The following is a 26,001-nucleotide window of genomic DNA, read 5'->3' on the forward strand; positions in this document are numbered from 1 at the left end:
GATGACAAGTCAGAGGCCACCAGCATGCTCATCTGCCTGCACAGAGAGTCATGGTGTGAAGCTTAGAAAGGTCGTTGTTTCTATTTATTATTCTGAGTGAGTCATTCCTGTCTATTAAACAGTTAAACACAGCCCCGGGGTTACAGAAAAATTAGGCTAGAGGCAAATGAGAATTTGAATGGCCGTGGAAACCACAACTTGGAGCACTGAAACCTTCCATCTTACTCTGGGCACACAACTGAGAAACATAGAAATTACTCTAGCTTACTCACAGATCAAACATGGGTTTATTCTCCACAAACTGGGCCACCAAGGGCCAGAGTAACCCCATCTGGAGCCCCTCCGTTTTCCTTCCTTGCCTGGAAGGCGGGGGTTTATTAGAGGTTGACCGCTGAGGACTGTTGGGGTCTGCTCCTGTCTTGCATTTTCTTGTTGCAGCAAGTGCTGTGTGACAGTGGGCTGCCCGTGTGGGCATTGCTGTGACCTCCTGGAGGACCTTTCGGGCCTCGACTCTGTGTCCCTGCCATCTGGGGAGCTTGGCCCAGTTGGCCTGGGGTGGTAATGTGTGTGTTGACTGAATGAACAGAGGAAAGTGACTCATGTCTTCTCATCCGCTGATGGGAGTGTGTCATCTTTTCCTGGGGAGACACAGACGGGGCTCCTCTCCTGGTTCCGTTTTGTTCCTTCAGACGCAGTGAGTGGGAGGGACTCCCTCCTGCCGATTCACACGGTTTGGGTCACGAAGATGCTATGCAGGATGAGGATGTTGTGTGGGACGAGGATGCTGTGCAGGTTGAGGAGTTGTTAAAGCAGCGTCTTTCTTCCAGTCTCTAGCCCTCCGTTTACAGCCAGTGCCTGTGGGGAATTCCCTGGCGCTTCCACTGCAGGGTTATGGGTTTGATTCCTGGTTGGGGAACTAAGAACCCAGGTGCCATGCAGCGTGGCCAAAAATAAATAAATAATGCAGCGCCTGGGACTTCTCCCCTCCCAACCCACCGAAAGACTGACCGGGATCAGAAGCAACTTCCTGTAAATAGATCTGAGGATGTTCAAGTCCTCATCTGACCATCTGTCTCACCTGATGTCATGAAGCATCTTTTCCTCTCTCTCTTTTTTTCTTTCTTTCTTTTTTAATAATTTTTTTGTATTTATTTTTGGCTCTGCTGGGTCTTCACTTGCTGCTTCAGCTTTTTTCTGGTGGTGAGTGGGGGCTGCTCTCTAGTTGCACTATGCAGGCTTCTCACTGCAGTGGCTTCTTTTGTAGCAGAGCTGGGCTCTAGGGCAGGTGGGCTGCAGTAGTTGCAGCTCCCAGATTCTAGCGCACAGGCTCAGCAGCTGTGGTGCATGGGCTTGGTTGCTCTGGGGCATGTGGGATCTTCCCAGATCCGGGGATGGAACCTGTGTCTCCTGCATTGGCGGGCGCATTCTTTACCACTGAGCCATCAGGGAAGCTCTATTTATTTATTTTTGGCCATGCCATGCAGCATGTGGATCTTAGCTCCCCGACCAAGGAGCAAACCTGTACCCCCTGTCTGGAAGCATGGAGTCTCAACCCCTGGACCACCAAGGAGGTCCCTTGTCCTCCTCTCTTTAAAGTCACATGAAACATTGAATCAAAGAACAGTGTGTGTAGTTTAAAAAGTCAGATTTATCAAACTTGGTTCCTTGGGCTGGTGCTTTTAACTCTCTTATCTAGTTCTTAAATGCCGTTGGTTTGCATTTGTTGAATCACAAGCCGATGCTGCTGTTTTTCGCTTTATTGGCTGCGGTCACTGGGGCCTCTGTGCCACAGGTAAGATGGAGCTTTCTGACCACCTCTTTCTCCTCCCTCTGCCCACCCTCCTGCTTCAGTTACATCTTTTCAGTCTCTCTTTTTTTCCTTCCTCTCTTGAATAACTTTTAAGTCCGTAGTTGTCTTTTAAAGGTTTGTGTCACTTACATCTGTTCTTCTCTTCACCGTCCAGTGGTGTCTCAACATTACAACTCATCATACAGTCACTCTCTTTGCCTGCCCACCGGGGCTGCTGTGAGAAAACACCACAGACAGTGTAAATGTGTGAATTTATGGTCTCGCAGTCTGGAGACTAGATGTCCAGAATCAAGGTGTCGGCAAGGTCCCTCCTGAGGGCCTGGGGGAAGGATCTGTCCACGCCCCTCTCCTGGGCATGTGGACAGCAAGCTTCTTCCCGTCTCTTCACGTTGTCTGCCTTCGTTGCTTCTGTGTCCACGTTTCCCCTTTTTATTATGCAAGGGTACTGTTTTATACACAGGCTTCCCTGGTAGCTCAGCTGGTAAAGAACCTGACTGTCAATACAGGAGATGCAAGAGACATGGGTTCGATCCCTGGGTCGGGAAGATCCCCTGGAGAAGGGAATGGAAACCCACTCCAGTGTGCTTGCCTGGGAAATTCATGGACAGAGAAACCTGCCGGGCTACAGTCCATGGGGTTGCACAGAGTCGGACACGACCGAGAACATACACACAGACGCTGCTCCTCTGGATCAGGGCCCACCCCCTCTTAACTCAGGATGTCTGTTTTCGAGCAGGGCCATGTTCTGAGACGCTAGGGTCAGGGGGACACAATTCAATGCACGTCAAGGACCTCCAGAGAAAAGTCTGATGTTTAAAGCAACAGATGTATTCTCCAGAACAATTGGTTTGCTTCAAAATTTCATAGCATTGGGACTCCCGGGGCCGATCACCTTCTGTCTGCACAGATACGTTGACTGCATCTCTGCCTCAGCAGGTCCTATTCAGGATTTCATGACGTGCCCCTTTTTGGGAGGCGGGGCTTAATTCATTTTCTGGGCCATTTATTCAGTTTCTGCCATTCTCATTGTGGTGACTTGCGGTACTTACAGGTAGCTTGATAAGCCTCTTTTATTCTTTGAAGAACAGTGAAGACATATAATTAAAGAATTTCACTTTTATATTTCCTTTTTTCTTAGCTGTGCTCTAGGAAAAGGCCAGTTCCCTTCCCTTTTCTTCCTTTCAGAAGCAGGTCTTGGAGCACCCTCTGATACTTAACGTTACATGCTTTATTACGACAGGAAAGGTCATTCGGGAAGCTGGGTCTCTTGGCTTCTGTGTCTGAGAGGATTTTTCTTCCTGTAGGGAAAATCCCTAAGTCTCATCTGCGGGGCCCTCTCCTGGCTCCGCGACTTTGAACAGAAGAAACGCCAAGAGGAGGAGCGTCTGCTGGAGGCTGGAGCCCCCACCTCGAGCGATGGGCTGGCCCCAGCCCTGGGTCCCCCACCCTCCTGCCAGGGGAGCCCAAGCACCCCAGAGGCCACCGGAGAGCCCGACTGGATCACTCAGTTTGTGCAGAAGAAGGAAGAAAGGGACTTGGTGGACCGACTGAAGGTGAGATTGGGTTATGGGAGGTGGGCGATCCGGGAAATGGGGCGTCTGGGTGACGTCAGGTGAATCCTGAGGCTGGACAGCCCGTGTCCTTGCTGTGGGTCCTCTGGTCACCTCCGGGTGGGTGGTGCTGCGCCCTCACTGTCCGTGTTAGCTGATGTCACCAGGCTTCCTCTAGGTTGGTGTTCACGAGTACGTGCTAGGTCGATTCCGTCGTGTCTGACTCTGTGCGACCCCATGGACTGTAGCCCTCTGGCTCCTCTGTCCATGGAGTTCTCAAGACAAGAATACTGGAGTGGGTTGCCATTTCCTTTTCCAGGGGATCTTCCCAACCCAGGGATCAAACCCGGGTCTCCTGCATTGGCAGGTGGGTTCTTTAGCAGCAGTTCCCTTTCACTGCTGGGAGAGGAACCGCACTGTTGCCAGTGGCAGCACGGACCTGGCTTCCCTGGCATTGGACCCCTTAAGGGCCATGCTGGATGCAGAGTGTGTCCTTTCTACAGTGAGCCCAGGGGCTCAGGGTCTGCTGGCCATGCTGTAGCGACTGGAGGCCAGCAGGGCAGGGCAGGCTGCCCAGAGGTGAAAAGCCCTGGATTGGGCCACCCCGGCTCCAGAAGGGGCCTGCTCCGGGGCTTCCTGCAGGAGTCTCCCTTCTGGCTTCCCCCTTCCAGGAGGAGCAGGTCCGGAGGAAGAAGCGAGAAGAGCGTCTGCAGCAGATCCGTCACAACGCGAAGCTCCGGTTCGCAGCCAAGCGCATGGTGAGTGTGGTCCCTGGGACCATGTCCAGGTGGTGTCCATCCGTGCGGCTGGTCGGGGTGAGCAGTCAGGCCCTCGGCCACTTCCCTGGGAGTGGTGCAGCCTGAGCTGAAGGACTGGTACAGGGGCGTTGGCACCAGTCACTTGAGGCCCGTGTCAGTGGCAGGCACCCTGCCCTTGGCCATGGCTGCCTGATGCTGCCTCGTTGCGGGTGTGGCACCAGCACCAAGGTTTCCCTCTCCTTGCCCCACAGAGACAGGAAGATGAGGAAACAGAGCGTCTGCTCCGGCTCAGCAGTGAGATGCTGGCCGCAGGCACAGAGCCTGAGCAGGTGGCCTCTGGGGAGGAAGAGCTGGTCCTCGCAGAGTATGAGAGCGACGAGGAGAAAGGAGTGCCCAGTGGGTAAGAGTGTCACCTCCACCCACTGCCCTGCCGGGGTCTGCGCAGGTTTCCAGGGAGCAGCTCCTTCCTCCACCGCGAGAGGCGGCCCCCCTCTTCTGCAGTGAGGCCCCTCTTCATGGCACGGAGGATGCCCACAGCGGCAAGCCCTTTCTCTGCCAGCTCGGGCGCTCCCTCCTCTCGGCGGTATTTGCATCTCGGCTCTGCATTCAGGGCACCATGGTCCAGCAGGGTGCCAGGCCTGGGCCAGGGCCACCAGCTGGGGATTTGAACCCCGCTGGTCTGACTCTAAGTCTCAGGCTCTAGCACCAAGTCAAGCTGTGTAAGGCTTGTGAGGTAAGCCCTTGAGCTGTTGTCAGGCTGAGTTTTTCTTAACCTAAGGCTTCTGTTGGTCCACGCTCATAGGTGTCTAATTTGTGCGCTGTTGTTTCCTGAGTGAACTAGAAATGCTGATTTTGATTTGCATTTCCGTGTTGATTAGCGATGTTGAATCCCTTTTCATGTTCAGCTCTGCTCAATCGCTCAGTAGTGTCCGACTCTTTGTAACCACATGGACTGCAGCGTGCCAGGCTTCCCTGTCCTTCACCAACTCCCAGAGCTCGCTCAAACTCAGCTCCATTGAGTCAGTGATGCCATCCCACCATCTCATCTTCTGTCATCCCCTTTTCCTCCTGTGTTCAATCTTTCCAAGCATCAGGGTCTTTTCAGATGAGTCAGCTCTTCGCATCACGTGGCCAAAGTAATGGAACTTCAGCATCAGTCCTTCCAGTGAGTATTCAGGACTGATTTCCTTTAGGATTGACTGGTTTGATCTCCTTGCAGTCCAAGGGACTCTTAAGAGTCTCCTCCAACACCACAGCTCAAAAGCATCCATTCTTTGGTGTTCAGCTCTCTTTATAGTCCAACTCTCACACCCATACATGACTACTGGAAAAACCATGGCTTTGACCAGATGGAGCTTTGTCAGTAAAGTAATGTCTCTGCTTTTTAATATGCTGTCTAGGTTGGTCATTGCTTTTCTTCCAAGGAGCAAGCATTTTTTAATTTCATGGCTGCAGTCACCATCTGCAGTGATTTTGGAGCCCAAGAAAATAAAAGTCTATCACTGTTTTTGTTGTTTCTCCATCTATTTGCTATGAAGTGATGGGACCAGACATGTGGACCACAGTCTCGTCTAACTCAATGAAACTGTGAGCCATGCCATGTAGGGCTACCCAAGACGGATGGGTTATGGTGGAGAGTTCTGACAAAACATGGTCCACTGGAGAAGGGAATGGCAAATCACTCAGTATTCTTGCCTTGAGAACCCCATGAACAGTATGAAAAAACAAAAAGATACGACGCTAAAACACGCTGAAAGGCAACAACACAAGAGACGACTCTACACGTGGACGTAAGCAGATGGCCAACAGTGAAACCAGATTGGTTACATTCTTTGCAGCTGAAGGTGGAGAAGCTCTATACAGTCAGCAAAAACAAGACCAGGAGCTGGCTGTGGCTCAGATCATGAACTCCTTATTGCAAAATTCAGACTAAAATTGAAGAAAGTAGGGAAGACCACTAGACCATTAAGGTATGACCTCAGTCAAATCCCTTATGATTATACATATCCCTTATGATTATATAGAAGTGACAAATAGATTCAAGGGATTAGATCTGATAGAGCGCCTGAAGAACTGTGGACGGAGGTTCACAGCATTATACAGAAGGCCGTGATCAAAACCATTCCCAAGAAAAAGAAATGCAAAAAGGCAAAATGGTTGTCTGAGGAGGCCTTACAAATAGCTGAGGAAAGAAGAGAAGTGAAAGGCAAAGCAGAAAAGGAAAGATAGAACCATCGGATGCAGAGTTCCAGAGAATCTCAAGGAGAGAGAAGAAAGCCTTCCTCAGTGGTCAGTGCAAAGAAATAGAGGAAACAACAGAAGGGAAAGACTAGAGACCTCTTCAAGAAAATCAGAGATACCAAGGGACTATTTCATGCAAAGATGGGCTCAATAAAGGACAGAAATGGTATGCAGCTAACAGAAGAAGGTATTAAGAAGAGATGGCAAGAATACACAGAACAACTATACAAAAAAGATCTTAATGACCCAGATAACCACGGTGGTATGATCACTCACCTAGAGCCAGACCTCCTGGAATGGGAAAGTCAAGTGGGCCTTAAGAAGCATCACTATGAAGAAAGCTACTGGAAGTGCTGGAATTCCAGTTGAGCTATTTCAAATCCTAAACGATGATGCTGTGAAAGTGCTGCACTCAGTATGCCAGCAAATTTGGAAAACTCAGCAGTGGCCACAGGACTGGAAAAAGTCAGTTTTCATTCCAGTCCCAAGGAAAGGCAATGCCAAAGAATGTTCACACTACTGCACAATTGCACTCATCTCACACAGTAGCAAAGTAATGCTCAAAATTCTCCAAGCCAGGCTTCAACAGTACATGGACAGAGAATCTTCCGGTTTAAGCTGGATTTAGAAAAGGCCTCTGCCAATATCCTCTGGATCATCAGAAAAGCAAGAGAGTTCCAGAAAAACATCTGCTTCAGGGACTCCACTAAAGCCTTTGACTGTGTGGATCACAACAAACTGTGGAAAATTCTTCAAGAGATGGGAATACCAGACCACCTTCCCTGCCTCCTGAGAAATCTGTATGCAGGTCAAGAAGCAACAGTTAGAACCGGCCATAGAACAATGGACTGGTTCCAAATTGGGGAAGGGGTATGTCAAGGCTGTGTATTGTCACCCTGCTTATTTAACTTCTATGCAGAGTACATCATACAACATGCTGGGCTGGATGAAGCACAGGCTGGAATCCAGATTGCCAGGATAAATATCCATAACCTCAGCTATGCAGATGACACCACCCTTATGGCAGAAAGCGAAGAAGAACTAAAGAGCCTTTTGATGGAAGTGAAAGAGGAGAGTGAAAAAGTTGGCTTAAAGCTTAACGTTCAGAAAACTAAGATCATGGCATCTGGTCCCATCACTTCATGGCAAATAGATGGGGAGACAATGGAAACAGTGAGAAACTGTATTTTTTTGTGCTCCAAAATCACTGCAGATGGTGACTGCAGTCATGAAATTAAAAGACGCTTGCTCCTTGGAAGAAAAGCTTTGACCAATCTAAACAGCATTTTAAAAAGCAGAGACTTTTGCTGACAAAGGTCTGTCTAGTCAAAGCTATGGTTTTTCCAGTAGTCATGTGTGGATGTGAGAGTTAGACTGTAAAGAAAGCTGAGTGCCAAAGAATTGATGCTTTTGAACTGTGGTGTTAGAGAAGACTCTTGAGAGTCCCTTGGACTGCAAAGAGATCAAACCAGTCAATCCTAAAGGAAAGGACTGATGCTGAATATTTGTTGGAAGGACTGATGCTGAAGCTGAAGTTCCAATACTTTGGCCACCTGATGTGAAGAATTGACTCATTGGAAAAGACCATGATGCTGGGAAAGATTGAAGACAGGAGGAGAAGGGGACAACAGAGGATGAGATGGTTGGATGGCATCACCAACTTGATCGACATGAGTGTGAGTGAGCTCTGGGAGTTGGTGATGGACAGGGAGGCCCGGTGTGCTGAAGTCCATGGGGTCGCAAAGAGTGACACGACAGAGCAACTGACTGAATGGATGGGACTGGACGACATGATCTTCGTTTTCTGAACGTTGAGCTTTAAGCCAGCTTTTTTCACTTTCCTCTTTCACTTTCATCAAGAGGCTTTTTAGATCTTCTTCACTTTCTGCCATAAGGGTGGTGTCATCTGCATAGCTGAGGTTATGGATATTTATCCCGGCAATCTGGATTCCAGCCTGTGCTTCATCCAGCCCAGCATGTTGTATGATGTACTCTGCATAGAAGTTAAATAAGCAGGGTGACAATACACAGCCTTGACATACCCCTTTCCCAATTTGGAACCAGTCCATTGTTCCATGGCCGGTTCTAACTGTTGCTTCTTGACCTGCATACAGATTTCTCAGGAGGCAGGGAAGGTGGTCTGGTATTCCCATCTCTTGAAGAATTTTCCACAGTTTGTTGTGATCCACACAGTCAAAGGCTTTAGTGGAGTCCCTGAAGCAGATGTTTTTCTGGAACTCTCATGCTTTTCTGATGATCCAGAGGATATTGGCAGAGGCCTTTTCTAAATCCAGCTTAAACCGGAAGATTCTCTGTCCATGTACTGTTGAAGCCTGGCTTGGAGAATTTTGAGCATTACTTTGCTACTGTGTGAGATGAGTGCAATTGTGCAGTAGTGTGAACATTCTTTGGCATTGCCTTTCCTTGGGACTGGAATGAAAACTGACTTTTTCCAGTCCTGTGGCCACTGCTGAGTTTTCCAAATTTGCTGGCATACTGAGTGCAGCACTTTCACAGCATCATCGTTTAGGATTTGAAATAGCTCAACTGGAATTCCAGCACTTCCAGTAGCTTTCTTCATAGTGATGCTTCTTAAAGCCCACTTGACTTTCCCATTCCAGGAGGTCTGGCTCTAGGTGAGTGATCATACCACCGTGGTTATCTGGGTCATTAAGATCTTTTTTGTATAGTTGTTCTGTGTATTCTTGCCATCTCTTCTTAATACCTTCTTCTGTTAGCTGCATACCATTTCCGTCCTTTATTGAGCCCATCTTTGCATGAAATAGTCCCTTGGTATCTCTGATTTTCTTGAAGAGGTCTCTAGTCTTTCCCTTCTGTTGGTTTCCTCTATTTCTTTGCACTGACCACTGAGGAAGGCTTTCTTCTCTCTCCTTGAGATTCTCTGGAACTCTGCATCCGATGGTTCTATCTTTCCTTTTCTGCTTTGCCTTTCACTTCTCTTCTTTCCTCAGCTATTTGTAAGGCCTCCTCAGACAACCATTTTGCCTTTTTGCATTTCTTTTTCTTGGGAATGGTTTTGATTACGGCCTTCTGTATAATGCTGTGAACCTCCGTCCACAGTTCTTCAGGCACTCTATCAGATCTAATCCCTTGAGTCTATTTATCATTTCTACTGTATAATGATAAGGGATTTGACCTTTTCATGTACCTGTTGGTTATTTGTATGTTACTTTGGAATAATGTTCATTCAGTTCTCCTGCCCATTTTAAAATTGGATTATATGGGGTTTTTTTGTTTGTTTGGTTTTTTACTATTGAGTTGTAGGAGTTCCTGATATATTTTAGAAATTAACCTCTTATCAGATGGATGGTTTTCAAATATTTTCTCCCATTCCATAGGTTGGCTTTTCATTTTGTTGATTTTATTTTTCTTTTGTCTGGAAACGTTTTAGTTTGAAGTAGTCCCTCTTGTTTATCTTCGCTTTGTTGCTTATACTTCTCGTATATTTTAAAAAGTCATTGTCAACACCAACGTTAAGGAGCTTGTTCCCTGTGTTTTCTTCTAGGAGTTTTGTGGTTTCAGGGGTTACATCTTAAGCCTTTAATCAAGTTTGAGTTAATTTGTGAGTGGTATGTGAAGGTGTCTAATTTCATTCTTGTTCTTGTGAATATCCCATTTGTTGAAGAGAGTGTCTTTTCTCCATTGGGTATTCTTGGCCTCCTTTTCAGATTAGTTGTATACACAGGGGTTGATTTCTGGGCTCTCAGTTCTGTTCTACTGGTCTGTGCATCTGCTTTTATGCCAGTTGTTGATTTTCAATCATCAAGTTGTGTCCGAGTCTTTGCAACCTCATAGACTATAGCACTCGAGGCTCCCCTGTCCTCTCCCGGAGTTTGCTCAGATTCATGTCTGATTGAGTCAGTGATGCTATCTAACCAACTCATCCTCTGCCACCTTCTCCTTTACTGAATTTCTTTATTAGTTCTAATAGTTTTTGGGTCACATCTTCACGGTTTTCTGCATATAAAACCATGTCATCTGCAAACAGACAGTTCACTTCTTCCTTTCCAAATTGGATGCCTTTCATTTCTTTTTCTTGCCTGATTGCTCTGGCTAGGACTTCCAATACTGTGCTGAGCAGGAGTGGTGAGAGTGAGCTTCCTTGTGCCTGATCTTAGACGAAAAGCCTTTACCACTGAGTGTGATGTGACCTGCGGGCTTGTCGCCAATGGCCTTCATTATGTTAAGGTAGGCTCCTTCTCTTCAGTTTCTTGAGAATTTCTATCATGAGAGGACACTGATTACTTTTTTGGAGCTATTAGCTCTTTTTTTTTTTTAACAGAAATTTTATTGGTTTATTTTGGGCTGAGCCGGGTCTTTGCTGTGCGGGCTTTCCTCTAGTTGCGGTGCTCGGGCTTCTCATTGCCGCGGCTTCTCTTGTTGCAGAGCACAGGCTCTAGGGCGTGCAGGCTTCAGGAGTCGCAGCTCCTGGGCTCTAGTGCACAGGCTTCGCCGTCGTGCACGGGCTTGGTTGCTCCACGGCATGTGGGGTCTTCCCAGATCAGGAGTCAAACCCGTGTCTCCTGCATTGGCAGGTGGATTCTTTACCACTGAGCCCCCAGGGCAGCCCCAGGTGTTGACTTTTGTCAAATGCTTCTCTTACACCTACTGAGATGATCATATAATCTTTTTTATCTTTCATTCCACTAAGTGATTTATGGCATTTATTGATTTACTTATGTTGACACATCCTTGCATCTGAGGGATAAATCCTACTTGATCATGAAGCATGGTGCATTAACATGCTGGTTTGCTGGTGTTTTTGTTGAGGATTTCTGTGTCTATTCAGTGGGGATCTTGGCCAGCAATTCTCTTTTCCTCTGTGTCATTATCGACTTTGGTATCAGAGTGACACTGTCCTCATGAAATGAGTTTGGGACTGATCCCTCCTCTTTGGTTTTTTTGGAAGCATTTGAGAATGATTGGCATTATTTCTTTATTTGGTAGAATTGACCGGTGAAGCCACCTGGCCCTGGGGCTTTTCTGTGTTGGTGCTCAAAGGCCTGCCCTGAGCCACAGGTTTCAGCACCTGGCCAAGACACTTGTGACCCCACCCAGGGCTAAGGTGCCAGGCTACTCTCCACACCCCATCCTGCTCTGGGGAGACAGGAGCAGCTAGTGCCCCATGGCCCTTCCTCCCCATCCCTGGATTGCTGGCCTGCTGTCCTGCTCCTTGCCTGGGGGCCCCTGGGGAACATGGTAAAGAACTCGAGTGCAGTTTGTCAGTATTCAACCAGAAAGTGCACCTCAGGGTCCAGCCAGACCCCTGATCCTGCAGCTTAGCTTCTGTGGCTTCGATACCCTGCGTCCTGAGATACCAGCCTCTGAGGACACGCCCCCTGGTTCTGACCCACAGGATGTGCTTCGCCTCCTCCCACATCCAGCCCCTCATGGGGGTCATGCCGACTTTGTCCTGGGTGACCTGTGGTTTAAATCCCAGAGTTGCCCGAACAGCCCTACACGAACCAGGAGGCTGGCCCTGTTGATAACCCCTCTCTGAGAGCCTCGGGCAATGCACCCTAATGCCTTTTATTATTTATTTATTTTTAGTTTTTTATTTTTTTAATTTTAAAATCTTTAATTCTTAAAAAAACTGAATTTCTGGGTGGATAAAAACAAAAACTGAAGTCTGAGAAGACTTTCTCCATGCGTGTGTTTTTTCCTTTCAGAGTGGACGTGGATGAAGATGACCTGGACGAAGAACACGTAACGAAGGTGAGACAGAGGGTCCTGGGTCCCTGGTGAGCCACCTGGGTCTGCGGATGAGGCTGGAGCTTCATCTCCAAGTCTCCAACCCCCAAGTTTCCGGGTGCTCGCCGGGCAGGGCCCCCAGGAGATGCCTGCGCCTCAGGGTGTCGAAGGGCAGCCTCTGGGCCAAGGGCTCAGGTCTCCATGGGGGTGGGGGGCGGCGAGTGCTCTGCCCCCGGTCTCCAGGGGGTGGTGGGTGGTGGCAGGCCCCTGTCCTTGGTCTGAGTGTGCATTTGCCTGGGAGCTGGGAGGCCTGTGTGGTTCTGATGCTGCTCCGGCTTCCTGCACTGAAGACTTTTGGTTTTCTCTATTGACATTAGATATCGCCCCTCTCCTTTTCCTCTCCTGCTTCTCAGAGGGGCACACAGAACTGAGCTCAGCCTCCTCCTGCTTTATCCCCACCCAGCCCCCAGCCCCTGAGCCCTGGGACGTGTGTGTGGACCCTCACCCCCACCCCCATACCTCTGACTCTCAGAGTCCTTCTGGTGTCTGAGTTGCCATTGAGGGGACACTCCCTCTTCTGACACGACCGAGCCCCGCAGCGCACCCGGAGCAGAAGCCGGGCGTGACCCAGGGGCGGGGGCCGCCTGGGGTCTGCCGGGGGTAGGGAGATGGGGGTGGTCGCCTTTTTTAGGTCTGAATCCTGGCTGCCCTCCCTGTTCCCTTGGCCTCTTGGGCCCCGGCCCTCCTCCCTGTGCGGAGTGTTTGGAGTGACGGTCTCCCCCGATACCCCCTCCCCGGGCAGATTTACTACTGCAGCCGGACGCACTCCCAGCTGGCCCAGTTCGTGCATGAGGTACAGAAGAGCCCCTTTGGCCAGGACACCCGGCTGGTCTCCCTGGGCTCTCGGCAGGTGAGAGCCTGGTGCCATCCCACTGGTTTCTATCCCAGAAGGCAGAGACCACCGTGGGGCCGAGGCAGGCCGCAGGGCAGGACGGGCCGTGCTGGTCCCTGGAAGGAAGTGGGAGGGCAGGCAGGCCTCGGGGCTCCCTCCATGTTGCTCAGGCAGCCCCGTTTCTCTTGCCCTCTCCTCGGTCTTACAGAACCTGTGTGTCAATGGGGACGTGCGGAAGCTGGGTTCAGTGCAGCTGATCAATGACCGCTGTGTGGAGATGCAGAGAAGCAAGCATGGTAGCTGCCAATGCTCCAGGCCTCTGGGACCCTCCTGCAGCCCAGGGCGGTGCTGGGAGTGGAGTGGGGCGTGGCTCCAGGGATGCGGGAAGTGGTGGGAGAGAGGGCAAGGCAGACCCGACTTCCTTCCTAAAGAGCCTCACGTGGGGAAGAGGGGCCTGTCTGCCTTTTAGTCCAGATCTAGCCCAAAACCCTGGTTGAGAGATGGTTTTGTAGGCCTTTTCTAGAAAGACAATAAGATGCTGGGATGCTTCAATGAGATCATAAGCAGCAGTTCTGAAAGGTCCATAGGCTCCGCCCCATGGGAACAGGTCTGGATGGTACAGAACCATTCCTGGCCCCGGGACAGCTGTGGCTTTCTGCCTTTGCCCCTGTGCCCCTCAGAGAGGAAAAGCATCACTGAGGAAGAGGAGCCCACGAGGAGGAGGCGGAGGCAGGAGCCAAGGGCTACCTGCCCCTTCTACAGCCACGAGCGGCTGCAGCTCCTCCGGGACGAGGTCCTGGCAGGGGTGAAGGACGTCGAGCAGTTGGTGGCTCTGGGCAAGGAAGCTCGGGCCTGTCCCTACTACGGGGGCCGGTTCGCCATTCCAGCAGCCCAGGTGAAGACCAGGAGTCAGGCGGTGGTGGTTTTATGTAAGATAGTGTATTGAGCCCATTTTGCAGATAAGGAAACTGAGGCTGAGAGGTTGACTTTCCTAGAGTCGCATGGCTCCAGGACCAGAACCCAGGGCTGCCTTGGGGGCACAGAAGGGGCTCCGCAGCTGGGGTCCCAGCCCCCTCCCCCAGGTCCCTCCCCACTTCCAGGGGCACAGAAGGGCCTCTGCAGCTGGGGTCCCAGCCCCCTCCCCACGACTGCCAGTGGTCCACTGGGCTCCAGTTGTATCTGTTTCCTGTTTGGTCCACAGGCTTTCTAGGCAGGGTCTCATGCTCAGGTCACAGTGTGCTGCTCTAGCTTTCTTCTGTGTCCCTGTATATGTTCTGGGCGGGAAGTGGAACCATGCACACTGGGGCTGCAAGGTGGCTGGGCCAACCCCGCTGGAGGAGGAAGGGGGTTCCATCCCCTCAGGCCCTCTCTTCCTCTCCAGCTGGTGGTGCTCCCCTATCAGATGCTGCTGCACGCACCCACTCGCCAGGCAGCGGGGATACGGCTGCAGGGCCAGGTGGTGGTCATTGACGAGGCCCACAACCTCATTGACACCATCACCAACATCCACAGCATGGAGGTCAGAGGTTCCCAGGTGGGTGGGCCTCCATCTTCCCGGACCAGGGCCTGCCTGGGGTAGGGGGCAGGGCGTGTGCTGAGCTGAGACTGGGACCCCCAGCAGGATTTAGGACTGGGCCCAGCCTGGCGGTGGGTACTCTGCGTGGTCCTCCCTGCCCTGTCACCCGAGGCCTCCAGGTCAGAGTGGCAGGGTGTGAGAAGCGGGTCCTCGCGTGGCTGGATGTTACTGCTGACACTACCGTGAGGGATGCTGGAGACAGTTGACAGCCGCTGTTTGTTAATTGCTTGTTACGTGCCTTGCACCTCGTTGGTGGGGCCCCCTGACTGCATCGGGCTGGTCCTGTTAACTCTGAGAGCGCGGAGTCTGAGGAAAGTTAAGCTCTGTCCCTGAGGGCTTCCGTGGAGGCTCAGACAGTAAAGAATCTGTCTGCAACATGGGAGACCTAGGTTTGATCCCTGGGTTAGAAAGATACCCTGGAGAAGGGAATAGGTAGGTACCTACTCCAGTATTCTTGCCTGGAGAATCCCTATGGACAGAGGAGCCTGGTGGGCTACAACCTATGGGGGTCGCAGAGAGTTGGACATGACTGAGTGACTTTGAGGTCAGTGGATTTGACCACTGGCTCTTGATCCTTAAGCCCACATGACGCTCCCCTCGACAGACCTGGGCCAGGGTGTGAGGGTTGCCTTGAACCGTCTCTCTCAGCAGACAGCATATCCTTCCTGTCCAAGGAAACACTAGCAGAGATGTTCTTTACATGCAAGCATTGCCATCTGGCCTTTTCCCTGACCCTCACTGGACGCCACAGCAGCAGTCTGCCTCCCCCCGTCTCTTGGCCCTACCAGCCAAGGAGCCTTGAAAACCCACACGTTGGTCTGCCCCAGCTCCCCCTGCATTTCGACTGCCCTGAGTGTCCTGAGTTGGCACAGTCAGGCATCCAGGGGTCACTGGCACTGCCCAGGGTGGCTTGCCCAGGTCTGCTCCGCCCTCTCACCTGCACCGTCTCCTCCCCCAGCTCTGCCAGGCCCACAGCCAGCTGCTCCAGTACACAGAACGATACGGGTGAGACGCTGCCTCCTAGGGGGTTGGGAAGGCCCCGCTCAGCCTTGGTGCCCCAAAGCCTACCTGCGAGAGGAGGCATCGTGGGGTGTCTCTGGCCTGGGCTCAGAGCAGTGGGCCAGCATGCCCTTCACCTCCTGGTTCGTTGGGCTTGCACCCCACTAGGCCGTGGAGGCCTTGGGCCCTGGCCAGCCTGTCTTCAGGGAGAGCTGGCTGCAGCTCATGCCCCAGTTGGGAAGGTGGCAGACAGGAAGGTCCCAGCTCTGGACCAGGAGGGGAGTTGGGATCCCTCCCACTGATATACCCGGGCTTCCCCCCTTCCAGGAAGCGCCTGAAGGCCAAGAACCTGATGTACATCAAGCAGCTCCTGTATCTGCTGGAAAAGTTCGTGGCTGTGCTGGGCGGTGAGGAGCCTCCCCGCCCGCCCCGAGTCTGCTGGAGCCCGGTCCCCGGATGCCAGTCAGCACCTCCAGGGTTGCGGTCACAGGCATCATCGCAGCCATTGATTTAGAAATCCTCATCGGTCCCCGCCTAGATGTTTTTTAGAACCTGGTTGTGTATGCTCGTGTCCTGAGTCCTTTTTACTTGGCCAGGCCCTCTCCTTGGGTGGCAGCACCCATCACATGTTGTGCTATAAATGTGTGTATGACCCTGTTGGTGCTGGTACTTAGGGCTCGGTGCTCCCACGAGGAGGGTGGCATAGGCGTGCTCAGCCTCAGGGCAGTAACTGAAGCCCGGGGCAGGGGCATGGCCGGCCGCTGGTTCATGAGCCCAGTGAGAGGGACTGGAGTCCCTGGCTCCTGGTCCCGCGCTCCCTTGTCTTCCTCTGCCCGGCAGCATCCCTTTGCTGAGTCCCTTTACCCGTCGAAGCTGAAGTGCAGAGGGCAGGGGAGTTTCCAGGGAATCTCAGCTCGGCGCTCTTCAATTGGTCTCTGCCCTGCAACCTGGGGGTCTGCTGCTCACGCCTGTAGGAATGGGGGTGGGGGTCCCTGTGCTTGCCTTGCAAAGGGTGACATTGCCAGGCTAGGGCTGTAGATGCAACATGTGGGTCAGACCTCCGGGCCCCCGGGACATCCTGCCCCCCTCCAACGGGTCCTTTCAGTGCTGTAAATGGCAGAAGACCCCTTCAGACAGCAACGTTCTCGCTCGATAACTACAGAGCAGAGGGAGAGGACGGGGGCCGGGCCCACTGTCCTGACCTGTTTGATTCTCTTTTTTTTTTTAGGGAACATTAAGCAAAATCCCAACACACAGACCCTCTCGCAGGCAGGTAAGAACAGGCGGCAGCTGTTGGTGAGCTTCCCTCCGGGATGCAGGCCTTGGTCCCCGGGGGGGACATCTGGCCCGCATGTTTGTTGTCAGGGACAGAGCTGAAGACCATCAACGACTTCCTCTTCCAGAGCAAGATCGACAACATCAACCTGTTCAAGGTGGGTCATCACCTTTGGGGGTAGGCACCCCCATGCTCCTTTATTGTTCCCCACCCGTGGGCAGGACTCTGCATGAAGACCGTGGAAGGAATCAAAAGTGAGTTCCTTCTGTCCTTGAGCAGCTCAGAGGCCTGAGGGTCTATGGGATAACTTAACCCTTGCATACAGCTCATGTCAGAGGAGAGGGGTCATCAGCTTACTGTGATGACAGCTGCGCTTTTCTCTGTGTGTGATAAGCCGGTGCTTCCAGGTTCCCCCTTTCTCCTCTCTGCAGTAATGGGGGCAGGGGCAGAGGAGAGGCCCCGGGCGGGAGGCTGACGTGGCCACCGGAGGCTTCTGGCACCGGGGGCGGTGGGCCCACTCCCAGGCATGTGGAAGGTCTCTCTCCAGCTGTATCCATTTTCATGGTGCCTCTGGCCGGGTGTGTTTTTGCAGGTGCGGCGTTACTGTGAGAAGAGCAAGATCAGCAGAAAGGTACCCGACCCTCTGCTCAGCCCGAGGCTGCCCCATGTGCCCCTCTCTCCTGCCCTGTGGAAGCGCCGGGGCACCTGTCCCCATGTTCACTGGGGGCAGATCGTGGGTGGGCAGAGAGGCCCGTCCATCTCCCCTCACGGCTGCTGCTCTCATCCCATCCCAGCTCCTTGGCTTCACAGAGAGGTACGGGGCAGTCCTGGTGCCCTCCATGGAGCAGCCCAAACTGTCCGGCTTCCAGGTCTTCCTGCAGAGCCTGCAGCCTGGGGCGACGGTGGGTGAGTGGGGACAGGCAGCCTGGGTTGCAGCCTTCCTCACGTGAGTGGTCTTTGTCCTCCGTCCGGAGTCGCTGACCTCCTTTCTCTGCTCTGTGCAGCCCCTGCCACCCCCGCAGAGGCGGAAGAGGACCGGTCTCCGCGGCCTGCTTCCCCGCTGATGCACGTTGAAGGCTTCCTCGAGGCTCTCACCACTGCCAACCAGGATGGCCGGGTCATCCTGAGCCGCCAAGGTAACTGGGAGGAGCCGGGCTTCTTCACCTCCAGTTGGTGTTCATACCTCGCTGGGTTAGGACAGGTAAACGGCCGCCTGTGACCCGCGCCGGCGTCGAGGGGGCGAGGAGGAGGACATGGAGGTGCTGGGCTGCTGACCGGCCTCGGCGAGGTTACCTGAGAAGCCGCGCAGCCCGGTGTGAGGGTCGGGGGGCTGCGTTGGAGTATGGCCCCGTCACCTACAAGCTGCGTGATTGGGACCAGCTTCTCCCCAAACCTCAGTCCCTCGTGTGGGAAGGGAGACGATTGTGCGTCTCCCTCGTGGTTGTCCTGGGGATGAAATGGGTCTCATTTAAAGAGAAAGCAGCATCTCTGTGGCTCCTGTGTGGACCTGACTGGACACCATCTTTGTCTCAGACAGATGGAGGTTTTGGTTGGCTTGCACCCGCCTGCCCTTCTGCATGTGGCTGTCTTTTTTTGTCTGCAGGCAGCCTCAGCCAGAGCAGCCTTAAGTTCCTGCTCCTGAACCCAGCCGTGCACTTCGCCCAGGTGGTGAAGGAATGCCGGGCGGTGATCATTGCAGGCGGCACCATGCAGCCGGTAAGGACGCGGCCCAGCCTTACGCCTGGGTATTAGGAGGGGAAGGATCCCTGACCAATAGGGCCGGGGGTGGAAGGGTAGGAGGCTGGGGTAGGGGTGCAGCTTGAGCCAGCCAAGCAGTGTCCACCAGGTGGCATTGCTATTCTGTCTCTAGGCCAGTATCTGGGGTCAGGCAGACACAGATATTTGGGTCTCTTCTCCAGAGAAAGCCGTCCTAGAATTTCAGACCCAGAATGCAGTGGCCTCCCCTTGTTGTACCCATGCTAGATACAACCATCTCTCTCTCTTTTATAAACTTAAGTTTTAATATACACATTTTCAGTTCAGTTCAGTCGCTCAGTCGTGTCCGACTCTTTGCGACCCCATTAATTGGAGCACGCCAGGCCTCCCTGTGCATCACTAACTCCCGGAGTTCACTCAGATTCACGTCCATTGAGTTGGTGATGCCATCCAGACATCTCATCCTCTGTCGTCCCCTTTTCCTCCTGCCCCCAGTCCCTCCCAGCATCAGAGTCTTTTCCAATGAGTCAATTCTTCCCATGAGGTGGCCAAAGTACTGGAGTTTCAGTTTTAGCATCATTCCTTCCAAAGAAATCCCAGGGCTGATCTTCAGAATGGACTGGTTGGATCTCCCTGCAGTCCAAGGGACTCTCAAGAGTCTTCTCCAACACCACAGTTCAAAAGCATCAGTTGTTTGGCGCTCAGCTTTCTTCACAGTCCAACTCTCACATCCATACATGACCACTGGAAAAAGCATAGCCTTGACTAGATGGATGTTAGTCGGCAAAGTAATGTCTCTGCTTTTGAATATACTATCTAGGTTGGTCATAACTTTTCTTCCAAGGAGTAAGCGTCTTTTAATTTCATGTAAAAGTCACCATCTGCAGTGATTTTGGAGCCCCAAAAAATCTGACACTGTTTCCATTGTTTCCCCATCTATTTCCCATGAAGTGATGGGACCGGATGCCATGATCTTAGTTTTCTGAATGTTGAGCTTTAAGCCAACTTTTTCACTCTCCTGTTTGACTTTCATCAAGAGGCTTTTTAGTTCCTCTTCACTTTCTGCCATAAGGGTGGTGTCATCTGCATATCTGAGGTTATTGCTATTTCTCCCGGCAGTCTTGATTCCAGCTTGTGTTTCTTCCAGTCCAGCATTTCTCATGATGTACTCTGCATAGAAGTTAAATAAGCAGGGTGACAATATACAGCCTTGCTGTACTCCTTTTCTTATTTGGAACCAGTCTGTTGTTCCATGTCCAGTTCTAACTGTTGCTTCCTGACCTGCATATAGCTTTCTCAAGAGGCAGGTCAGGTGGTCTGGTATTCCCATCTCTATCAGAATATTCTATAGTTTATTGTGATCCACACAGTCAAAGGCTTTGGCATAGTCAATAAAGCAGAAATAGATGTTTTTCTGGAACTCTCTTGCTTTTTTGATCATCCAGTAGATGTTGGCAATTTGATCTCTGGTTCCTCTGCCTTTTCTAAAACCAGCTGGAACATCAGGGAGTTCACGGTTCACATATTGCTGAAGCCTGGCTTGGAGAATTTTGAGCATTACTTTACTAGCATGTGAGATGAGTGCAATTGTGCGGTAGTTTGAGCATTCTTTGGCATTGCCTTTCTTTGTAATTGGAATAAAAACTGACCTTTTCCAGTCCTGTGGCCACTGCTGAGTTTTCCAAATTTGCTGGCATATTGACTGCAGCACTTTCACAGCATCATCTTTCAGGATTTGAAACAGCTCCACTGGAATTCCATCACCTCCACTAGCTTTGTTCATAGTGATGCTTCCTTGGTATCTCTAATTTTCTTGAAGAGATCTCTAGTCTTTCCCATTCTGTTGTTTTCCTCTATTTCTTTGCATTGATCGCTAAGGAAGGCTTTCTTATCTCTTCTTTAGAACTCTGCATTCAGGTGCTTATATCTTTCCTTTTCTCCTTGGCTTTTCGCTTCTCTTCTTTTCCACAGCTATTTGTAAGGCCTCCCCAGACAGCCATTTTGCTTTTTTGCATTTCTTTTCCATGGGTATGGTCTTGATCCCTGTCTCCTGTACAATGTCATGAACCTCAGTCCATAGTTCATCAGGCACTCTATCAGATCTAGTCCTTTAAATCTGTTTCTCACTTCTACTGTATAATCATAAGGGATTTGATTTAGGTCATACCTGAATAGTCTAGTGGTCTTCCCTACTTTCTTCAGTGTAAGTCTGAATTTGGCAATAAGGGGAGTTCATGATCTGAGCCACAGTCAGCTCCTGGTCTTGTTTTTGGTGACTGTATAGAGCTTTTCCATCTTTGGCTGCAAAGAATAAAATCAGTCTGATTTCGGTGTTGACCATCTGGTGATGTCCATGTGTGGAGTCTTCTCTTGTGTTGTTGGAAGAGGATGTTTGCTATGACCAGTGCATTTTCTTGGCAAAACTCTATTAGTCTTTGCCCTGCTCCATTCCGTATTCCAAGGCCAAATTTGCCTGTTACTCCAGGTGTTTCTTGACTTCCTACTTTTGCATTCCAGTCCCCTATAATGAAAAGGACATCTTTTTGGGGTGTTAGTTCTAAAAGGTCTTGTAGGTCTTCATAGAACTGTTCAACTTCAGCTTCTTCAGCATTACTGGTTGGGGCACAGACTTGGATTACTGTGATATTGAATGGTTTGCCTTGGAGACGAACAGAGATCATTCTGTCGTTTTTGAGATTGCATCCAAGTACTGCATTTCGGACTCTTTTGTTGACCATGATGGCTACTCCATTTCTTCTAAGGGATTCCTGTCCGCAGTAGTAGATATAATGGTCATCTGAGTTAAATTCACCATTCCAGTCCATTTTAGTTCGCTGATTCCTAGAATGTGGACGATCACTCTTGCCCTCTCCTGTTTGACCACTTCCAATTTGCCTTGATTCATGGACCTGACTTTCCAGGTCCCTATGCAATATTGCTCTTTACAGCATCGGACCTTGCTTCTATCACCAGTCACATCCACAACTGGGTATTGTTTTTGCTTTGGCTCCATCCCTTCATTCTTTCTGGAGTTATTTCTCCACTGATCTCCAGTAGCGTGTTGGGCACCTACTGACCTGGGGAGTTCCTCTCTCAGTAGCCTATCATTTTGCCTTTTCATACTTATTTCATACTGATACACATTTAGGGGAGTCTAATAGGAAATCAATAATTGATTGTAATTCCACCAGGAAAAGACAGATTTTGGTGTACATTATTATTACAGAATTTGCGTATGTAATTGTTACAGATACACAGACACATTTTGAAAACAAAAGCGGTGTCTCCACACGCTGCTATTGTCATTTGCTTTTTTCACTCAGCAGCAAAACGTCTTAAATGTTTTTCCTTGTCAGCAAATTGGCATTTATCCTGCCCAACTCTGGCTGCCCTTTATTCCGTTACATGACTATGTTATTATATATGACCGCTCCTCAGTGGACAGACTTAGGACATAGTTTTCAGAAGTTGTGAATCCACAGTGATGTTTCTGTATCAAAACCAGTCATTTTACTTGACTTTACACAATGCCTCTTAAGCTGCAGTTTGGTTTCTTATAGCATATTAACATAATTCTTTGCTCTGTCCCACAATGTACTTAGAACAGTTGTAAAATTCTAGCAACACTCGAACAGTAAACTGGATTGAATTCGTTTACCTGCATTTATTCTTTGCCCTTGAAGTGCCCCTCCAAGGGAGTGTGGTCACTGGGCGTGGAAAGCCAGCTCTTCTCTGTGCAGTTGTGGTTTAAGTTTGATAGGTAGCCAGGCGTTCTTGGTTTCAGTTTGTTTTCAGTTTCAGTTTGCCTTGTTGCTTTCTTATGTTCTAAGAGATGTCCACATCTGCATGTTTCAGAAGGCAGAACTGTAACAGCACATATTCAGTCTCACTACTTTCCTCTCCAAACTTCTGTTCCCATAAGTAACCCTTTAATTAGCTTCTGATCTGTCTCTCCGGTGTTCCACTGTGTGTGTGTGTGTGGTGTGTGTGGGTATCACTCCTCAGCCTTTTCACCAAGATGAATTATATTATGGGGTCTTCCCTGGCAGTTCACCGGTAAAGAACCTGCCTGCCAATGCAGGGGATGCAAGAGTCCTGGAAAACCCCATGGATGGAGGAGCCTGGTGGGCTGCAGTCCATGGGGTCGCAAAGAGTTGAACACGACTGAGCAACTTCCCTTTCGCTTTTCACTTTCATGCATTGGAGAAGGAAATGGCAACCCACTCCAGTGTTCTTGCCAGGAGAATCCCAGGTTCGGGGGAGCCTGGTGGGCTGCCGTCTATGGGTCACCCATCAAAGTCCCCTCCCCAGGAGCTGTTCTGCTCTGTACTCTGTATCCCACCAGCAGCCTATAAGAATACCTATTTTCCAGAGAGTACTCAAATTTGGGGAATTTTGCCCATTTGATAGGTGAAAAACCTGGAGCCCTTTAAAAAATACAAATGTGCATGTCTTCTCACTACAGATTCTTACTCAGTAGTTTGGGCTGGGCTTGACCATGTATATATGTATTTTTTCCAAAGTGATTCTGTTGCACAGCCAGGGCTGAGACGCCCTCTGCCAGGTTGCTGAATTTCCCCCGTTGTTCCCTCAGGTGGTTGGAATGAGGCTGCCAACACTGGCTATCGTTAGTTCTGTGTTTTCTTTCAGCGAATCTGTTAGCAGGCTTTCCCTGTACCTCTCTCTCCTGTTCTTAAGCACTTGCCCCCTCCCGGCCCAGCCCTCTGGGAGGTGACGGTGTTGGCCTTGTGGTCTGCAGGTGTCCGACTTCCGGGAGCAGCTGCTGGCTGGTGCCGGGGTGGAAGCGGAGCGCGTGGTGGAGTTCTCCTGTGGTGAGGACCCAGGCCCGGGGCGGTGGCGGGGGTCCCTTGTCACAGTCCAGCCATGTGTTGTGATCAGCCAGGGGCTGATGGAAGCCATGGTGGTAGGGCTGGGAGTAGGGGGGAGCTTCTGGCCCTGAGGCCCTCTGTCTGCATGTGGAGGCCTGGGCGTCCCAAGTTGGTTTTCCGTGGGAGTGGGGCGGAGGGTGGGTGCCGTAACTTGCTGGTCTGGGTCTGGGAGACAGGGCTGGGGGTGGGGGCCGTTCTCCGTGGACTCAGCCTCACTGGGTCTCGCCCAGGTCACGTGATCCCTCCAGATCACATCCTGCCCCTCATCATCTGCAGCGGGCCCTCCAACCAGATGCTGGACTTCACATATCAGAAGAGGGGGCTCCCTCAGATGGTCAGTCCAGCCAGCGTGCTTGCCGGTGGCCTTTGTGGGGGTGGGAGATGGATTTAGGGCTGGGGCACTCTGGCCAGTCCCGGGTGTTCAGGCTCTGGGTCTCCCATCTCAGCTGGCACACACTGAGCAGTGTCTGTGTGGATGTCCACCAGGGAGGGCCTGAGCTGCCCCACCCTCACCCTTTAGCAGAGTATACGAGCAAGCTGCTCACTACCTTGGTTCTGTTACTATGTGGCTGGGGGTGCTAGGCACAGCTCTAGGGGCTCACCTGGGCAGGTGTGGGGGTGCTGGGCACAGCTCTAGGGGCCCGTCTGCAGTTTTCTGAGCCTGATTTGTCATAGAAGCATCAGCTGGGCCTGTGGTAGGGAGGGTGGCACACAACCCACTGAGGTGGTGCCGCCTGGCTGCACCCCATAGCCGATCGCAGCCACCCTGGCCTTGGTCCGTGGCTTTGAGCCTTCCGGGAGGGGCTGCAGGATTGGCTCTCGTCTCCCTTCCCTAGATGGACGAGACGGGCCGCATTCTCTGTAACCTGTGCAATGTGGTGCCGGGAGGGGTGGTCTGCTTCTTCCCCTCCTACGAGTACCAACACCAGGTCTGCGCCCACTGGGAGAAGAGTGGCCTGCTGGCCCGCCTGACCATCAGGAAAAGGGTGAGTGGTCGGCACTCAGCTGGACTTACCACCTGAGAGACGGTGGCACCCAGAGTTCCTTCCGGGGTTCCTCGTGTGCAGGGGCTGCCCCTAGTGTCTCATCCCTACTTCCAGTCCTGATACCAGGCCGGGGGGGCGGGGTGTCCTTCAGGACACTGGCTCTGTGGGCTTTTCCAGTCCCCATAAAACATTAAGGCTAAGAGTGACCCAACACCCAGGCAATCTGTGACCCTTTTCTGGGAGATGTTCTCTGTTTATCTTCAGATATTTCAGGAGCCCAAGAAAGCAAACAGGGTGGAGCAGGTGTTGCTGGAATATTCCAGGTGCATTAAGGTGAGGCTGCCGGTCCCCAGAGCCCCTGAAGGGGGCACCCACTGTCTGGCGCTGCAGCTCTGGGCTGGTGTTTCCACAGCACTGTGGCCAGGCCCGGGGCACGGAGACGGGTGCCCTGCTGCTCTCCGTGGTTGGGGGGAAGATGAGCGAAGGCATCAACTTCTCTGACGACCTTGGGCGGTAAGCAGTGGCTTCTCACCCCTGGGGCTCTAACTTTGCACCTGGGCTGATGGCTCAGATCCACAACTGCGAGGGGCCTGGACTCACCAACTCTGGATTGGGCCCTTTGGGGCCAGCTGGAAAACCAGGCTGCCCTCACTGGATCAGGACTCGGTTCCTTGGTCTAGACTAGACATCTGGGCTGATGAGAACTTGCTCCAGGTGGCAGGGATGAGGGGAAGGAGAGGCCGAAGGAAGCTGGTGACAGTGGGTGAGGATGGGCCCCTCATCCTGGGCCTTGGGAACCGCCCATGTGCCCCGGCTCATGTGTACCTCCGCCCTAGGTGTGTGGTCATGGTGGGCATGCCCTATCCCAACATCATGTCTCCAGAGCTGCAGGAGAAGATGGCTTACCTGGATCAGATGCTTGTGAGTACCCCCGTGCCTCCCATGGCCGCAACTACCCCTCGATGTGTGTGCCTGTTTGCCCCAGAGGGATGGACGTGCTTCCATACTCCTGGGGGTTTTCGTGCCATCACCTGTTGTATCGGCTGCTGGTGCCCGTGAGGCCCACTGGTCTCGCCCCAGAGCCTTGGTGAACCCCTTGCAGGAGGCAGGCATCAACCCTGACGGGTCCTCTCTGCCCTTCGCAGCCCAGAGCCCCAAGCCAGGCCCGCCCCGGGAAGGCACTGGTGGAGAACCTGTGCATGAAGGCTGTCAACCAGTCCATAGGTGAGTCTGGGGCGGTGCTGCTGGTGGGAGGGGTGGCTGCGGGCTGAGGTGACAGGAAGGAGCAGCTTCACCTGCCGTCTCTCCAGCCTGAGCATTGAGCAAGGAGAGGGGCACAGTAGGAAGACCCGTTCCCGTTCTGTCCAGGCAGGGCCATCAGGCACCAGAAGGACTTTGCCAGCATAGTGCTCCTGGACCAACGGTACGCCTCCCCGGCCATCCAGGCCAAGCTGCCGGCCTGGATCCGGGACCGCGTGGAGGTCAAAGCTACCTTTGGCCCTGCCTTTGCTGCTCTGCGGAAGGTCAGTCCTGCCCGTCTCCTGCTTCCCTGAGACTCTGCCGCCCCTGCCCCAGTCTGGTGTCACGGTCTTTTCC

At 51.9% G+C, this 26,001-nt stretch overlaps 1 protein-coding gene across 8 annotated transcripts in view; it reads left to right on the forward strand.

The window, feature by feature from the left end:
• DDX11 (DEAD/H-box helicase 11) overlaps positions 1 to 26,001 on the forward strand; it is a 32,884-nt gene that overhangs the window by 6,022 nt on the left and 861 nt on the right. For 3 of the 8 annotated variants that reach the window (XM_027968011.2, XM_042247656.2, XM_042247655.1), the window contains exons 3-26: positions 3,115 to 3,363; positions 4,032 to 4,118; positions 4,370 to 4,518; positions 12,050 to 12,095; positions 12,874 to 12,981; positions 13,172 to 13,259; positions 13,644 to 13,858; positions 14,345 to 14,497; positions 15,498 to 15,544; positions 15,866 to 15,945; positions 16,767 to 16,811; positions 16,904 to 16,971; positions 17,407 to 17,445; positions 17,609 to 17,720; positions 17,819 to 17,950; positions 18,418 to 18,530; positions 23,290 to 23,362; positions 23,650 to 23,753; positions 24,256 to 24,405; positions 24,670 to 24,738; positions 24,818 to 24,918; positions 25,242 to 25,326; positions 25,551 to 25,629; positions 25,774 to 25,928. In XM_027968011.2, coding sequence (XP_027823812.1) covers positions 3,115 to 3,363; positions 4,032 to 4,118; positions 4,370 to 4,518; positions 12,050 to 12,095; positions 12,874 to 12,981; positions 13,172 to 13,259; positions 13,644 to 13,858; positions 14,345 to 14,497; positions 15,498 to 15,544; positions 15,866 to 15,945; positions 16,767 to 16,811; positions 16,904 to 16,971; positions 17,407 to 17,445; positions 17,609 to 17,720; positions 17,819 to 17,950; positions 18,418 to 18,530; positions 23,290 to 23,362; positions 23,650 to 23,753; positions 24,256 to 24,405; positions 24,670 to 24,738; positions 24,818 to 24,918; positions 25,242 to 25,326; positions 25,551 to 25,629; positions 25,774 to 25,928 — 2,547 coding nt within the window. Of the gene's footprint in view, positions 1 to 3,114; positions 3,364 to 4,031; positions 4,119 to 4,369; positions 4,519 to 5,993; positions 6,089 to 7,469; positions 8,036 to 10,453; positions 10,569 to 12,049; positions 12,096 to 12,873; positions 12,982 to 13,171; positions 13,260 to 13,643; positions 13,859 to 14,344; positions 14,498 to 15,497; positions 15,545 to 15,865; positions 15,946 to 16,766; positions 16,812 to 16,903; positions 16,972 to 17,406; positions 17,446 to 17,608; positions 17,721 to 17,818; positions 17,951 to 18,417; positions 18,531 to 23,289; positions 23,363 to 23,649; positions 23,754 to 24,255; positions 24,406 to 24,669; positions 24,739 to 24,817; positions 24,919 to 25,241; positions 25,327 to 25,550; positions 25,630 to 25,773; positions 25,929 to 26,001 lie in introns of those variants that run through there. The other 5 variants (XM_060414262.1, XM_042247657.1, XM_060414261.1 and 2 more) reach the window with 5 other exon arrangements.

The sequence above is a fragment of the Ovis aries genome, chromosome 3 (genome assembly GCF_016772045.2).
Source record: "Ovis aries strain OAR_USU_Benz2616 breed Rambouillet chromosome 3, ARS-UI_Ramb_v3.0, whole genome shotgun sequence".
NCBI classification, from domain to species: Eukaryota; Metazoa; Chordata; class Mammalia; order Artiodactyla; family Bovidae; genus Ovis; species Ovis aries.